General features: G+C 37.1%; 5 protein-coding genes across 5 annotated transcripts; 3 read left to right on the forward strand and 2 right to left on the reverse strand.

Moving 5' to 3' along the window:
- The first annotated feature begins 246 nt into the window (after positions 1 to 246).
- Positions 247 to 1,281, forward strand: LOC6557117 (N-acylneuraminate cytidylyltransferase A). The gene is made up of 5 exons (XM_001984997.2): positions 247 to 311; positions 373 to 563; positions 624 to 828; positions 900 to 1,067; positions 1,160 to 1,281. The coding sequence occupies exons 1-5, from the start codon at positions 247 to 249 to the stop codon at positions 1,254 to 1,256; spliced, it is 726 nt and encodes a 241-aa protein (XP_001985033.1). The 3' UTR covers positions 1,257 to 1,281.
- Positions 1,282 to 1,475: 194 nt separating this feature from the next.
- LOC6556533 (growth arrest and DNA damage-inducible proteins-interacting protein 1) lies at positions 1,476 to 2,348 on the forward strand. Its single transcript, XM_001984996.3, has one exon. The coding sequence runs from the start codon at positions 1,518 to 1,520 to the stop codon at positions 2,235 to 2,237; it is 720 nt and encodes a 239-aa protein (XP_001985032.2). The 5' UTR covers positions 1,476 to 1,517; the 3' UTR covers positions 2,238 to 2,348.
- Positions 2,349 to 2,695: 347 nt separating this feature from the next.
- On the reverse strand, positions 2,696 to 5,797 carry LOC6556546 (UDP-glucosyltransferase 2). Its single transcript, XM_001984995.3, has 5 exons — positions 5,657 to 5,797; positions 4,549 to 4,732; positions 4,192 to 4,488; positions 3,341 to 4,128; positions 2,696 to 3,281 (listed from the first exon to the last, which is right to left on the reverse strand). Exons 1-5 carry the CDS (start codon positions 5,791 to 5,793, stop codon positions 3,119 to 3,121), a joined length of 1,569 nt encoding a protein of 522 aa, XP_001985031.1. The 5' UTR covers positions 5,794 to 5,797; the 3' UTR covers positions 2,696 to 3,118.
- Positions 5,798 to 11,683: 5,886 nt separating this feature from the next.
- On the forward strand, positions 11,684 to 13,917 carry LOC6557118 (serine protease inhibitor 77Ba). The gene is made up of 6 exons (XM_001984994.2): positions 11,684 to 11,782; positions 12,111 to 12,195; positions 12,342 to 12,759; positions 12,821 to 13,091; positions 13,155 to 13,523; positions 13,580 to 13,917. Exons 2-6 carry the CDS (start codon positions 12,183 to 12,185, stop codon positions 13,844 to 13,846), a joined length of 1,338 nt encoding a protein of 445 aa, XP_001985030.1. The 5' UTR covers positions 11,684 to 11,782; positions 12,111 to 12,182; the 3' UTR covers positions 13,847 to 13,917.
- LOC6557122 (retinoblastoma-binding protein 5 homolog) lies at positions 13,838 to 15,816 on the reverse strand. The gene is made up of 7 exons (XM_001984993.2): positions 15,733 to 15,816; positions 15,455 to 15,675; positions 15,181 to 15,387; positions 14,932 to 15,113; positions 14,741 to 14,860; positions 14,054 to 14,682; positions 13,838 to 13,990 (listed from the first exon to the last, which is right to left on the reverse strand). Exons 1-7 carry the CDS (start codon positions 15,749 to 15,751, stop codon positions 13,902 to 13,904), a joined length of 1,467 nt encoding a protein of 488 aa, XP_001985029.1. The 5' UTR covers positions 15,752 to 15,816; the 3' UTR covers positions 13,838 to 13,901.
- Between the last annotated feature and the right edge of the window lie 39 nt (positions 15,817 to 15,855).

The raw sequence follows: 15,855 nt of genomic DNA on the forward strand, positions 1-15,855 counted from the left end.
ACTTTAGAGTGGACTTGATTACAATTTAAAAGCTAACCAGTTGATGCTAGATCAACAGATGATTACATTATATGAAGAGTGGTAAGTATATTTTTCAGTATATATAAAAAATAATTAGCCTGTGAACAAAAATAAACTCTAGTTAAATAAATTGGGTTCACTCTAATCTCTGCTGTTGTGCACATACATTGAGATTTTTATTACATTAGTAGAGGTTTCTTACTCAACTACATGGGCTGTATTATCATGAACGCTCTCAAGTTTTGTTTAGTGATACTCTGGTTGATTCAAGTCAAAGCTAATACAACTTGGTAATTATATATAAATATATTTATACCAGAGATTCGTATTGAATTCTATCTCTTTTAATAGCTTGCCTAATGACATTCACGCATTGATCCTCGCCCGCGGAGGCAGTAAATTAATTACATATAAAAATTTAGTTGAAATCGATGGCTTGTCATTATTATCGCGTACTATTATAACCATAAGAAAATCAAATTGTTTTGAGCATATCTGGGTCTCAACAGATGACGAGAAAATTGCACTAGAAGCTACAAAATGTGAGTATTACTTAATACAGAAAATTTACGAATTTTCCTCAGAAAAGTATTTATTTTTAGATGGTGCCTTGGTCCACAATCGACCTGAAAAATACGCATTGGATGAGACATCGTCCGTTGAATCAGTCAAGGAATTCCTTGAAGTCCACAAATACGTACAAAATTTCGCATTGTTTCAATGCACGTCGGTTTTCTTAAGAGAGAAGTATATTAAGCAAGCGGTTAGTAAATTTAAATCGCATGATTGCGTATTTGCCGTTAAGAGGTATGCATTTTTAAACTAATTGAAAAAATCTTAAAAACATTTCTATAATACTCGTATATATATTTATTAAGATCTCATAATTTGCGTTGGAAATCGGTTAATGGACAAGTTTTGGCTGATAATTTTAATATGGAAGCCAGACCACGGCGGCAAGACTGGAAAGGAGATATGGTAGAAGCCGGAATGTTTTATTTTTCAAAGAGAAATCTGGCAATGAAAGGACTTTTACAGAATGAAAAGTAAGTTCCAAAGCTCAGAAATATAATCTATAGGAGAATTCAGAAAGCCTATAAGGTAGTTTATTTGATACAATTTCTTTTTAATGTCTTAGGTGCGCAGTTGTTGAGATTAAAGGTGAAGATGGTCTGGAAATTGATTCATATCGTGACCTGGATATAGCTCGTTGTATTGTAAATAGTAATAAATAGTTTAAAGTAAATAAATTTTTAATAAATCCACTAAATTTAAAAATGTAAAATTTTAAGATACAGTAGTGAAATTTAATAAAATTTACATATTTTCACAATTCTTGTTTAATTAAACGTGCGCTTGTATTTTTTCAAACTAAAATACAGATGCGCCCAATCGAGAGACACGCACAAATATCGATAGCTCTATCGATTAATACCATAGGTTACTTTAGTGCACATATAGCCATCACTAATGCATGCGATTGTCAATTATTTTTTATGAAGTTAAGTTTGTTTAAGATGAATATTAACAAGTTAACTGTTGCGACTAGAATTCCAATTGGATGTACAAAGTATTTCAGTAGCATTGCGCAAACAGAGCTACCGGCATCGTTTGTCAGCGAAGATGAGGAATATAAGTCTGTGAGCCGCGATAAATCTGGTTTGCGGCAACAACACAAAAATGTGCTCCTGGAAACAACGCCATATAACGAGGCACACTCTTGGATACATTTGACGGAAAAGTATCAGAGGAGTCTATATGGTCGATATGGCGGCAAGAGTAACGTTAATCCACAAATATGCTTTGGCACAATTACCGATCGAAGCGAAACACAAAAGCGCCAAAGTATTACGCAACCCGAAACTGTTCAACAACTTTTGGAAAAACTTCGGGTCAGCAAGGCCGAGAAGCAAGCAGCAATTCAGGAACGTGAAAATGGCATTCAAAAGAAGCTAGAGAAACTGGAGCAGTGGAAGGCGGACCTAAACGCAAAGGTGGAGAAGCGACGAGCAGATGCGGCAGCTGCCATTGAGCGCAAAGAGCGACTGATTGAAGAAGTGCGTCGGCATTTCGGATTCAAGGTGGATGCACGTGACGAACGTTTCAAGGAAATGCTCGAGCAGAAGGAGAAGGAGGACAAGCGCAAGCAGAAGGAAGCCAAACGCAAGGTCAAAGAGGATAAGATGATGGCCAAGCTAGTTAAGCAATCGAGTTAGTCTAAATGTGAATAAATAGCAATGGTATGTCTATTTGTCAAACAATATATTTATGTCAGCTGACAATAGTCATGGCATTGTTGTTTTTCTTCATCTTTATGAAAGTACCAAGGCGCTAAGAGGTTTGTGTCTATCTGTGGCAAATATTTGACAGAGTAGTTATTTGTTTATAGGTTTACATCGATTCGAAAAAGGAAAGTTCAAAGTTCCAGTTAAAGAAATTTATGGAGATAGCCCTTAAGCATTTTTTGTATAATGCAATGCAATATATAATTTAATTTGGAATGGTAAGCTTTGCTGCCTAATTAAATATTATTTTATGTATTCGAATAATTACTATATATCTTAATTTTTTTCTTCGCAGACAAAATAATAACTAAGTTTACTCAAAACATTTCTTAACTTCTGAACTGAGCCACATTTGCAATTCTTATCAGAAAAAAAGCAAGTGTGTGATGTACATTTAAAAACCACACGTTCAACCTTTATTTTAGTTCAATACTCCATAGCGCTTTAACAATAAAAATTGCGTACATAGAGAAAGATAATGATTAATTTTAACGATTTGTAGACTTTGGCTTAAATTTTCCGCGCTTAAAATTTGAGGACATTCAAAATTTGTGTGTTCTTCAAACAACTACTTAAGTTTACAATTATAAATATAGACACTATATACAAGGCACTTTTACCAAATTAGAGTGAACCGAATTTAACAGGATGACAAATCACTAACAAATATAAAGCCAGATATGTTTACATTTTGAGGTCGTACTTATTTTGAATAATTTGTGATTAAGTTAACTTTTGTCAGCCCATAATTGAAACCTATCCACGTCCTAGTAGATCTTCAGTACCAATTATTAGTTGTGTGTGCGGAGGATTTATAATTTTTTTGACTTTTTTTTCGTTGCCGGCAGTATGTTGGGAAAGTGCTGACTGCGCGTTTTATCCGATCGAATGTCTAGGCGTTTTAGGATTAGCACCAGAGCACAAAGGGCCACCAAATAGAGGGCGACCACATCCAGCAGATAGTACTGCCACCAGCTTCAAAAATAGAAAAGAATAATTAATATTTTATTGAATTGTGCTTGTTAAATGTAAACCTCAAATCTCGCGCTGGAGACTGCAGATGATAGGCGCCATTGTGTCGAAGGACGTACTCCGTCCAGTAGATGGATGTCTCCAGTGCTGTGGATCGTTGATCTAATAATAGATTCTGGCGATATCTGGCTGCACTTCTGTAGCGTGGATCGTGGATGACCTTCATGATAGCCTTGTACAGTTGGTTGGTGGACAGTGTCTCCAGATCCAGCTTAATCGCATAACCATCGACCTCTGCCTTGGCCGAGTTCACATCATGATCGCAAAAGACGGGCATTGTGACCACCGGTACTCCATGGTAAACCGTTTCAAACATGCTCAACAGACCGCCATGCGTGACAAAGGCACGCAGCTGACTATGGCCCAGAATGTCCTGCTGTGGCAGCCAACGGGATAGCTTCACATTTGGTGTTAGATCCTGCATATCGGCCTCATTGCCTTCGTATTTCCACAGCACATTGTAGGGCAGACGGGCAAATGTCTTGACGAGCATGCGACGTAGTGACTCCGGCATATTGGCAGCCTTCACTGAGGAACCCATTGATACATAAATGAATCCCGATGCTCCGGAGGCCGATATAAAATCATCCAAGTCCTTGGGCAATGGTCGGGCTGGCTTACAGTGTATGCAAGCCACCTCTGCCACGTTGGGAAGGAAGGGGCGGGGATAGGAGACGACAGCATGTCCATTCTGTAGAATGAAGCTAACGTTGCGAGACATATCGTACGGATGCGGAATATGTGAACCCAAATGATCCCGCAATATACGATGAGTACGACGCATCACATACTGTGTGGGTGGGATCAAGGATTAAAGGATAACCATCAGTCACATAATCATTCTTCAACTTACATTATGCAATATATTCTGGCCGATTTGCATGCCCGTATTCAATGCCCGCTCGTAAAGACTCATTGTGTCCGTTAAGCGAGAGTAAAAGTTTGGTGTTACCGCATAGCTTGCGGGATTTCCGGCCCGGGACAAACTGGCCATGTAGAATCCAACGGTGTTTACATACATAAACGGTGTTCTATGCTGATATATCAAGCCCAGCAAGCATTCGGGAAATGCGCCATCAAGTATAGCCAATTCAAAGGTACGATTCGCTAGATCCATTGTATCCGGATCCGACAACATTGCTTCGCATGACTAGGAATGACAACAATAAATAAGAAAAGTCCTAATTCAATTTTATAGCTTATAGCTCACCTCAAATGCAAAGCGGAGCCCGTCCCAAGGCTTGATGGGCATTTCGCCATTCATTCGGGCACCCAGCAGATCCCAATTTGTGTAGTTACTTATATATTCAACCAGACTGGCTGGTGACACCTCATGCAGACCATCGATATGGAAATCGGCCGGAAATCCACTTAAGAAGGTTATGTTGTGGCCTCTGAAAAATACATAATAAATATTTGCAACATAATTGAGATCCACGGGCAGATAAAATGATATGAAAAAAATTTGATTAACTACAATATTATTCTGCCTATATGCCTAAATAGATTTATATCAATTCTCCAAAATTGATTGACAACATTTACAGTTCGCTCAATATTTGCAGTGGTTCTCGTCGCAACTTTTGATTATTCAAATAAATATCTTCAACTCATTTTGAATTTTTGAAAAAATCGTTAGTATTATAATAAATTTATGAGCCTCATACATATTTCTTTGTTACTAAACTTGTCTGAAATGGTTGCAAGTTAAATGCAAATTACTTTTATGAAAAAAAAACCTCAAACATTTTATGAATGAATTAGTTTTTCACCAACTCCTCTTTTTTACTAAAAATAAATTATATGTTATAATATAATTTATAACTTTGACTCCTCTTACTTTAATTTTTTTTACAATCTGTTGCGAATAAATGATGTGCTACGTTTGATTCAATATATTTCATAAGTATCAAACATTTCCTGGTTTTATTTTTAGTTTATTTAGTAGCTATAGCAAATAAATTATTGGGTCTCATTGTAATTCATAGCAGGGCAATATTTTAAATAATTTTTAAAATATCCAAGCAGCACTTTCTAATGCACGTATAGTTTATGTGCTGATTTGTGAACTGAATTATACTTTATTTATTTATTTATTGCACATATCTATTTCAAATTTTGTCCCTTTAATGAAGTGACACAATTTCGAATGCCATTTAAAATTATTCACGTTGAACTTTGAACGCCGTTGATATCTTGTTGAGCTTTAAAAGGTTACAACTTATTTCTTTGTTAACATAAATAGCAAATTAAGACGCAACTTTCTTTGTTCACACACTTTGCTCAATATGAAGCAGTTATTTGTTAACAATACACACCTGTTTATCAATCCTTTCGCAAGCTCCCAAAATGGTATCTTGTGTGACTTTGTGCCTCCCATTGTGGCCATTAAAATATCCGCTCCCAGGGCCTGGCCGGTGAATAAAACAAATAACAGGCTACATATTCGATACATGATTCTGCAAAAAAATCATTTATAAACCAATAAATCTTTTTTTGTTGAATTTAAAATCTCAATTATATATGATTATAAATTTATTTTAAGCACTGACCCACCGATTGCCTCGACTTCCGAGCCGTATTTAAAATCAAATTCCTCTGAGGCTTGACATTTTATAGGTATAATTTCTATCACGTGTATATATACATACATATGCACATATATACATATGCCTCTGTATATAGCATAAAAGTGGCCAACGGTCATTTAGAACGTGTAATCGAGCGTTTAATGCTCATGATTCTACCACCCATAAATATATGAGTTTATAATTATTCTGTTGTTGATCAACAGGAATATTAGATAACGCATTAAGCCAGAATGAAAATGTCAACGAACGCGACAATTTAAAACTCTTTTAAACTCTGACATCGATAAAAAAATTAAACAAACATTAAAGGTATCCATAAAGTAACGACGAAGTAATTTTATCGTTTGAACTTCAGGGTAATATAAGTAAGTTATAACTGGTCGGAATTCCTTGCTTATACCTAGCAATTATGTAAGTAATAATTGATTTCATTGAGGGTAATAAAAAATATTAAGTATTGCCTTTAAAATATATATGTTTATTTTATGGGGTATATTTACAACTTGACAGTAAGTTATAAAGCACAACACGCTTGCTTCCGCCCGGGTCTTCTAGGTTAAGAGTTTTTAAAGTGAAATGTACAAAAAAAGTAATTAAGTCTCTCAACATAATAAATCTTTATACGACGCTAATGCACCGAGTTAATAAATATAATTGTTAGGAAATGGCTGGCGCCTAAAACAATTTCGTAGTTTTTACTTAATTACATATCTTTGGAGTTGAGATTGTATCAGTCAGAATCAAAAAATGCTTAACGGAACTGAAATTACCTTTATTTTTATTCATCTAACACAAACCAAATGTCTTTTTTTTTAGATATAAGATGTTGTAGGCTAAGTGGTCATCCAGCTAAACTGTGTCGATTTAGTCAGAAGAATTCTAGGGAAACATTTCATCTGTTTGGAAAAAAATCAAGTTTTTGGAAGCGCTAAAGTATCAGAAGAGATCTCAATAGATCTAATATGATAATAATAATATTCATCTTTAAATGTATATAATTACAATTTTAGGTGCAAATTCATGCACCATAAATAATACAAAGCTTGGACAATAAATCTGTTTATTGTTATAAATTTACTTTCAATAGTTATGCGATAAAGAAAGCTGACCTAATCCAAAAGAGAGCTCGTGTGTATCTCACTTCGATAGTTAAATGTAGTTCAGGTTGCTTTAACACCAAAACGTAGTTATTATATAAACTTTTTTCTTGTATATTTTAATGATTGTTATATGCATATTTACCAACACACATAAAAATTGCTCTGCAGGAAATGCAAATCACGTGCAACAGCGAAACTATTTATATCAAAATTGAAACGTAATTACAAACGTTTTCCAAAACTCCTCAGCATTCACGGAAGACTGCAAAACGAAAATGTTTATCGTTTTTATCTTTTTTCAAAATCTGTCTAAGCAGAATGCGTTACAAAGATTTTTAACGGATTTAATATTAATTGTTAGCTGCGGATGCTAAGCGGATATATTGAAATTTATGTTGACTTTAATGTAACCTTTGTTAGGTTTGGATATCTTTCTGGTATATACCCTATAAGCAATTGATAACAGATTTTTCTTTGTATCTATTTGGATTGAATTGACTTAGTACCGGCTAGTCAAGCACTCTCTAGAGCATTCTTGGTTGTTAAGAATAAGATTACATTTATTTACGTCCTTGAATCAACGAAGAATTGACAAACATGTTATTACTTAAGACTAAACCAGTCCAAGTATCTAACTTACCTCGAGGGTATAATAATATTGTGTGCTTGCAGTATTTAAGCAACTGCTCAATTTTGGCATTTTTAGCTTCTTGGCTTTCGAAAAGCTCACGATCGAGATTTCAGCTACGAAAACCAAGTAAGGGTAACTAGCGCTACGGTTGAGCTTGAATTCCCCATTTATAACCAGTTTGAGCATAAAGAGTAGTAGACTGTAATAATTACCATCATTTTACGTGCATTGGGTTGAATGCTCCCAAAATGAAAATGAAATTGCAGGCCTTGTAAATGTTGCACAGTGTAGTAATGAATTATTACAAAAATACTTATATTAAGGGAGCGTAATCATAATTAAAAAATATTTAATATATGTTTTATATTTAGTATGCATAGGGAGATACGCATATACAGTATACTGTTTCAGCTATTTAGAATTTTTTAAGCAAATGATTATAACTGACCTTTCTTTCAACTCTCGTTAAATTTATATAATATTGTTTATGTAAAGAATAGCGCAAAAAACCAAGGAATGCTGTTTGGCAAGAAGATTCTTTTGTAAGAATATTCTTCTTTCTCTTCCTTTTTTTTTTTAAATATTTCCTGAATGTTTTAATTGCCAATTTAAAAATCGAATTGCAAATGAAATGAATGCCTTTCGTATCCGATGTCGCAAAAGCAGTTTCGGCATTACAAAACTGACCACAAATCCATGATTAGCACAAATTGAATTATTTTTTTTTTAACATAACCAGTTTTCTAGCTGAACAATGATTTGCAACTGTGGCCAAAAAGCTTGGCAAATAGTGTACATAGCTCTCATACACTTGATTGAGAGTAGTTAAAATCTATCACGATTTGGTTGACACATAAAATATGCATTACAAATCGCTCAAATCTGACATCTATATCGTCTAGCTGTAGTGCCAATTAAAAAAAACACATGTACCGAAGACAAATCATCGATAACAAGATTGCATAATGAATATGTATGATACAAATTCATGTTATAAGAGTTGGTTTTTTTCTTTCTGAAAATTATGCCTAATTTGTCGCCAAGGGTATGAATGCTTTGGCATGCTGGAGATGAATACATAGATCCGCGTAGACGTATGATTTATAGTATTTTGTGTTTTTTTTTTTATAATTTGCAGCAACAACAGCTAATTGCCCTGTCAGTTTTATGTGCGCAGTTAAATAATGAAATGAAACATGCCCAAAAATGTGTCGAGATTTTTCACACACATACATCGATCAAAAATGTTTTGTCGCAAGATGTGCAAAAAAAAAACAATAATAGTAATAAACAAATTTCGCAATTACAAAGCAAACAAAAATATTATAAACACGTTTTTAAAACATATTTGACTGTTTAAAACAAATGATATTGCATTGAAGAAAAAAAACGCCCACAGAAAAAAACAAAAAAAAACAATCAATTTGCTTGAAGTAAAAAACTACTCATCTTTTCTATTGTCAATGTCACCTGCAATTTGTGTTGGCTTTTTTCTTTTTGCTATTTTTTTTATTTTTAAATTTTTATTGTTTGTGCCAAATCACTGCACATAAATTATTTTCAGGTGGGACAAATAAAGGCGCACAAAAGCCGCTAATCGAGCAGAAAATTAAATTTTTTTCGTTAAAATATAACTAATTAGCATATTTCAGACTAGTATGCAAAAAAAAAAACCAGAAAAGAAAAAATAAACAAAAATGAACTTTCAAATGAAATGTGTAACTTTTATTTGGGGATTTATTTTTTTTTATTAATTTTCCATTTGGTCTGGTAGCAACTGTGAGCTAATTATATAATATAAACATGCCCACACATATATAAGTACATGATATAAATAACAAGTGTGACTGCGCAACAAGTTCGTGTCGCAAGTCTTTTGTTTTTTTTTCGTTGTTTGTCGCTTCTCCAATTTGTCGACAGAGTTTTTCTTGAACCGTCATCCGTCAACGGGCAAAGTTGGCCGCTTGCATCGCTTTGACCTTGCGCTGACCCAACGCAGCGCCACCTGCTGTTATTATTGTTGCAGTTATATTTTGGTCATTTTTTATTTTCGGGGTCTTTCTTTATTTTGCGCAATCAGTTGGCTTTCGCGCCGGTTTTCTGTTGTCGCAATTTCGTGTTGTGCAAATACAGATGAATCCAGACACAAATACAGACTTGTATATGCAAGTGCGTGTGTGTGGGTAATTTCAGCATGTACGTGCGTATTTGTGGTAGGCTGAAAATCTGGTTATCAATTGCGTTAACAACAACGTAACAACTATCTGGACTCTCAGTTAAACTTTTGCTTTCGTTGCACTTGGTGTTGATTGGTATTTGATAATCTTTAGTGATATGTAATAAATTACACATGTATGTCTTAACATTAAGCACATTCGATTTGCATGTGTATATGTATATGTATTTGTCATATGTACCTAGTATTTTCCAATAATCAGGTCACAGTTATTATTTCTTGCAATTTTCTTATTATTTTCGTTGCACTTTTTATTTTTTCTTTTGTTTTTTTTTGTTTTTTTCTTTTTTTTAGTGTTGCATGTTTCATTGGCAGCCGTTCAATTCAATATTATCGCTGCGGTCGTACATAAGAGAAGCAGTTAACATACTTTCACCAATGCAAATGGATTATTTAATACAGGTATATAATAAATAAAATGCAGCATTTTTGCACGCTGAGTGTCCACTTTCACGTAACTGTTACCGTTAACCACTAAACTGCTAAGAGCACCCTCGAAATTGAATGCAAGAATAAAATCACAAATTCACTTTTACTGCCTCGCCATCACTGACTACGCTTATAAATTCGACATTATTTTCCAAATACATGGAGCATAACAACAAACAACAAGAAAAAACACCAACTACATATGGGTGTATGTACTTTTAGCTAACGAAACAATTTTTCTTTTTCTTGAAGCGAGTTAAACGGTTAAATGTGTGCAGCGTGTAAGTAGTTTCTCCGCGCGATTCCATTGACTAACTAAGCGACTTGTTGTTGATAAAAACGTCGTTATTTCTTTTTCGGAGTCAGCGTGTTGAATGTAACGACGAAAACGTAACGTAACTTAACGCTGACGGTTAAGGAATTGTATTTTTTGTGGTATTTTTTGGTGCTTTTATTAGTATTTTAAAACTGGTTGCGTGTGTAAATTGCAAAAGTTGCAGAAGCCAAACACCATCGTATTATTAAGAGGGATGACTTGTGCACTACGTAAAAATGAAAATTACCCAAAATCAACTATAAAGCGGACAGATGGCGCTGCTAAGCTTTTTAATAGTGTTGCATACTTTTGTGTACACAGCTTAGAACCCTTTACATATTGGCCCAATTTTGAAACATGGTCATTCAAGATCATGGTTGTGTGTATTAATTGCAATAGTCTCGGAAGCCATCCAAATATCATTAAGTTATACAACCAGGAATGACTTGTGGACATGGTATAAAAGGAAATTTCCCAACGGAAATTATAAGCGGACAGATGGCGTCGCTAAGCTATGAAATAATGTTGCATACTTTTCTATACCCAGCTTAGAATTTTTTAAGGTCAGTCGTCTCAAACCGGAAATGTAACCGTGAATATCTGTAGTAACAGAAATTTCATGCTTGCTGATTGCTAGAATCAATCATTGCATCAACTGACGTACAAAATAATGTAAGCAAATGTGCACGTGCGCACTGGCAGTAAGCTAAGGCCAAGAAATTTGAATAACTTAGAGATCGGGATTCCAAGCTGTTCAAAAACTGGTTTAAAATTTCCCAGCTAACTGGGAGAATATAAAAAGCGCAACTCTAGTTGTTGCTAATTAATTAATAACAATAATCCAAGTTCACATTGCACACATTTTAAAAGTAGTAAAAACGCAGATTTGCGTACTCCCGCTTTTTCTCTCACTCTCTCACTCTTTTTCGCTCGTTCGGGTGATTACACATCTGCTTCGGTTTGTTTGTGAGTTTGTGTGTGGAGATGAACGTGTAGATTTATCAGCAAAGTGAGTCTGCTGGTCTAAGGCCAATGTCAGTTGCTCTGTTGTTCTCCGTGAGTGAGGTTCGTCTCGCAGCAGTCTGGGAGTCTCTGGCTTTAATAAAACGATACATAATCGCAAAATTCACAATTAAATAGAGTAAAATACACACACAGATATATATATCTGTATAATTACGTGCAAACATATGTATAAATATATATATACATATGCATATACATATACTTATACATATACATACATAAGTGAACAGAGATACTTACACACGCACACGCAGTGTTTGTATGCACACTGCATTCCGGTTTTGGATTAATCAACAAAACGACAGCAAAAGCAACAAAAATACTGATATAACAATTTTGAGACGTCAGTGGCTCATTTAAATTCATAACAAAAAAAATACAAAAGTCCCCATCATTGGAAAAATCCAATAAATTATTTATATACATATATAAACATCTTTCAGGTCGCCCAACATAATCGATTACACACAATTGTCTATTATTTGTATACTAATTTTGGAAGAGAAGCCCCCAACATGATTTTAGCAGGTAATGGAGAGATAAGCACTGTACATATTAAAAAATTCCGGCATTTAAAGTCTGAAATTCTGACCTTACGGATTCGTTCTTAAGAAAAACAGTGAAATTTGAATAAATATATTTTGTGTTAAACTCAAAACAAATCCCATTTGCAGATAATGCTATGCGACTGGGTGTCGGCATATTATTGCTTTGTGTGATTTGCTTGGGACAGCAGCAATTCCCGCCATTATCTGTGGGCAGCACTTTGGAAGCACTGACCCCGTCGGCTGCCTTTCAATCCAACAATTCTCCGAATCAGGCCTTACTCTCAAATTTCAATCGAGAGACGCTGCGTTCAATTGCAAAGGGTGCACAGGAATTTGGACTCGATTTACTAAGTCGTATCTCCATCGGCTTGGGGAATAACATGACTGATTTTATGATATCACCATTCTCGGTGTGGTCACTGCTAATACTGATTTACGAGGGCGCCGCTGGCCAAACATACCAGGAACTCCGCAAAGCGCTACGAATCCGGGTCGAAGATGCCGAATTGCGATCGGTTTACCGAGTGTGGAGTCAATATCTCAAGTAAGTGAAGATCTTCCCAGTTAAAATTAACTTTAAGCGAGTAATAATTGATTCCATCTAGCACAAAAACTTCGACCATTGAGGTGGCTGCGCTGCAAGCACTCTACACGGATGTGGAATACCCGGTAAAGAGCAGTTATCGCGATGTGGTCAAGGCCTATCAAGTGGAGCCCATGGAGGTGGATTTTTATAACCGTGAGACGGCACTCCTGATCAATACTGCCACAAATCTCACAACACGTGGCCTCATTCCGTATGCGGTGCTGCCACAGGAGATTTATGGTGTTAAAATATTTATGCTGTCCTCGCTGTTCTTCAAGGGTCAGTGGAAGGTGGGGCATCTATATAGAAGACACAACTGACAGATCTAATACAAAAGTAATGATTCCCTACAGTTTCCCTTTAATGTGTCAGAAACACACCCGGAGCCGTTCTTCAATGAGCGCGATTCGCCGATCTCCCAGGTGCAAATGATGACGCAAATGGGAAATTTTGCTTTTCTGACCAACCTCGAGGGCTTGGATGGTTATGTGCTGGAGCTGCCGTATGGTGTTCAGAATCGACTCTCGATGATTGTTGTGCTGCCCAAGCGAGGCTTCAAGCTCAAGGATATTGCCAATAATTTAAATCGGTTGGGCTTGTCGCCTATTTTGGAGCGCTTGGAGAAGTTTGCGAGCAATGCCGACGTGGACAATGAGGTGGAGGTAATCATGCCCAAGTTTACCACAACGACAGATTTTAATTTGGTGAAACTGCTCGAATCGGTGAGTTGTTGAATTGTAGATCACTTAACACATACGCTGATATATATCATTTACAGATGGGCATACGGGATTTGTTCAATAAGAACACTGCCAATCTCAATCGCCTTTCCAACGGCCTGTACGCCAACCTCTGCGTGCATGCCACCAAGATCATTGTGAATGAGCAGGGCACTACTGCAGCAGGGGTAACTGTCTCTTCGCTGAGCAACAAATCGACGCCACCAAAGTTCCATTTGAATCGGCCATTCATGTATATGATTGTAGAGAAGTCGACGGGTCTGCTGCTCTTCGCCGGTGAAGTGAAAAATCCAAAGTCGTTTTAAGACTGAGATTTATTAAATTTTAGAACTTAAATAAACGATAAATGCGGCACGAGTCTCATTTTTTCGCACGACCCGCTGCTTTTTTGCCACCAATCGGCTGTTGTTTGTCCTTGCCGGCCTTGCTGGAAATAAGTGGATGGGTTTCTGCAAAGAACACAGCAACAAAAAGTGAGTGTAAATCTGGAGTAGGGATTAGGTCTTGCTTACCATCGGTGGGTGCATCGGGCAGGCTGACATCGTAGTGCTGCATGCGTCGACGCTTGGATGCCATGATGTCGTCTTCATAGTCTCGCGAGTCGTTGCCCATCAGCGCTGAGCTCGGCTCCATGTTGTCTTGCGGTGTCCAGCCATCCTCGGGATCCTCCACCTCCGGTGCCATGGGCAGAAATTGTAGAGCATTCTCGTCTTCGCCCTCCTCATCGGAAGAACAAAAGGCGGCAACTGGTTCGACTTTTTGTACATCAACTTCGATCTCCTCATCCTGCTGGGCATCGGCATTCAAGTCCACAGATTTATCCTCATCACCAATATCGAACTCAGACTCGCGTTCCTCGTATTCAACATTCTCGTCCAGTTCCTTGAAGTCGGGCGCAAATGCCGACCAGTTCTCCACCTGATTTTGTGCCCATATCGAAACCAGGCCCGAACTAATGCTAGCTATAATTGGACGCACCGGATGCCACACAACATCCAACAGCAGTTCACCCTTAGTGCCATGGAGTATCTTAACCAGATTACCAATCGACTTCTCCCATATGTAAAGCGCATGTTGACGTGCGCTGCCAGCACAAATGTATTCACCATCGCCAGAGAAACAGCATTTCTTCCACGTCGTTCTGCGAATGCAATCAGAATAATCAGAAAACCGAATTCCTGTCTAGTCGGAGTGCTTACTTGTTGACCAGATCCTGCAGTTTTTGTATGGGTTCCGGTTCGCCATCCTTGCCCAAGGCAATAATCTCCTTGGAGTCATAGACTCGTATTACCCGATCCGATGTATTTATGAGAAAGGCGCTGCGAAAAAGAGTTGAAAGAACGTAAAGAAATATGCATGGTCATGGAATTGATATATATGCTTGACTTACTCGCCTCGTCGAGCGAATTCAATACTTTTGACTGCTGTCGCACTCGACGTGCCTACAATGATGCGAAAACTGGCAACGACTTCAAATGTTTCCACATCCAACACAAGTATTTTGCCTTTGGCGTTGCCTGTGTAAATGTGCTTGCCACGACGGTCGAAAGAGGCCACTATATTCAAATCGCCCTGCCAAATGAGATACAATTAATATAAACACTACACAACAAATGAATTCCCTTTTGGAGCAACTCACATCCGAATCCAGCGGCAAACAGCGATGTGTGCCGGCAATTTTAACTAGCACAGCTGCATATCGCATGGGACAAACGAGTAGACGGCTGTCGTTGCGTGGATCAAACTGGACTTTTAGCACCGGCGAGGGAAAACGATATTTGTGCTCCAGTTCGCCGGTGAGCACGTCCCAAATGCAAACATTGTTGTCTGTAGAAGCGGAAAGCAACTGAAAATAGCAAATTGATTTACACGCTAACAACATTATATATAATCAGAGAATGTATTCCGGTCACCTTGTGGCCATTTCTTGTCCAGCTGAGACTGCACACGGGATGCACATGTGCCGAAATTATTTTAGCAATGCCGCGCGTCAAAAAGTCCCAAACAACAATGCGCCCATCGTTGCAGCCAACGGCGAGCAGAGTGCCGTATTTGTTAAAGGAGCAGGTTACCGCCAGTGATATGCAGTCCAGCGATCCATCAAACTCTTCCGGATAGTTTTGGCCAAAGGATTCTATTCAAGAAGATTCGAAAGTTGAAATGATTTCAACGAAAATAACGATAAGCTTACCAAGCAGTTCCAAATTCATGTTTGGGTCTCTTCTTCTTTGATATGTCCATTCACACAAATATGTGTCTATGTATCGTAAATCGATTTTAAGAATCTCCGATAGACGGTGGGAATAGAACCAGT

This window comes from Drosophila grimshawi, unplaced genomic scaffold (genome assembly GCF_018153295.1).
Source record: "Drosophila grimshawi isolate 15287-2541.00 unplaced genomic scaffold, ASM1815329v1 contig_44, whole genome shotgun sequence".
NCBI classification, from domain to species: domain Eukaryota; kingdom Metazoa; phylum Arthropoda; class Insecta; order Diptera; family Drosophilidae; genus Drosophila; species Drosophila grimshawi.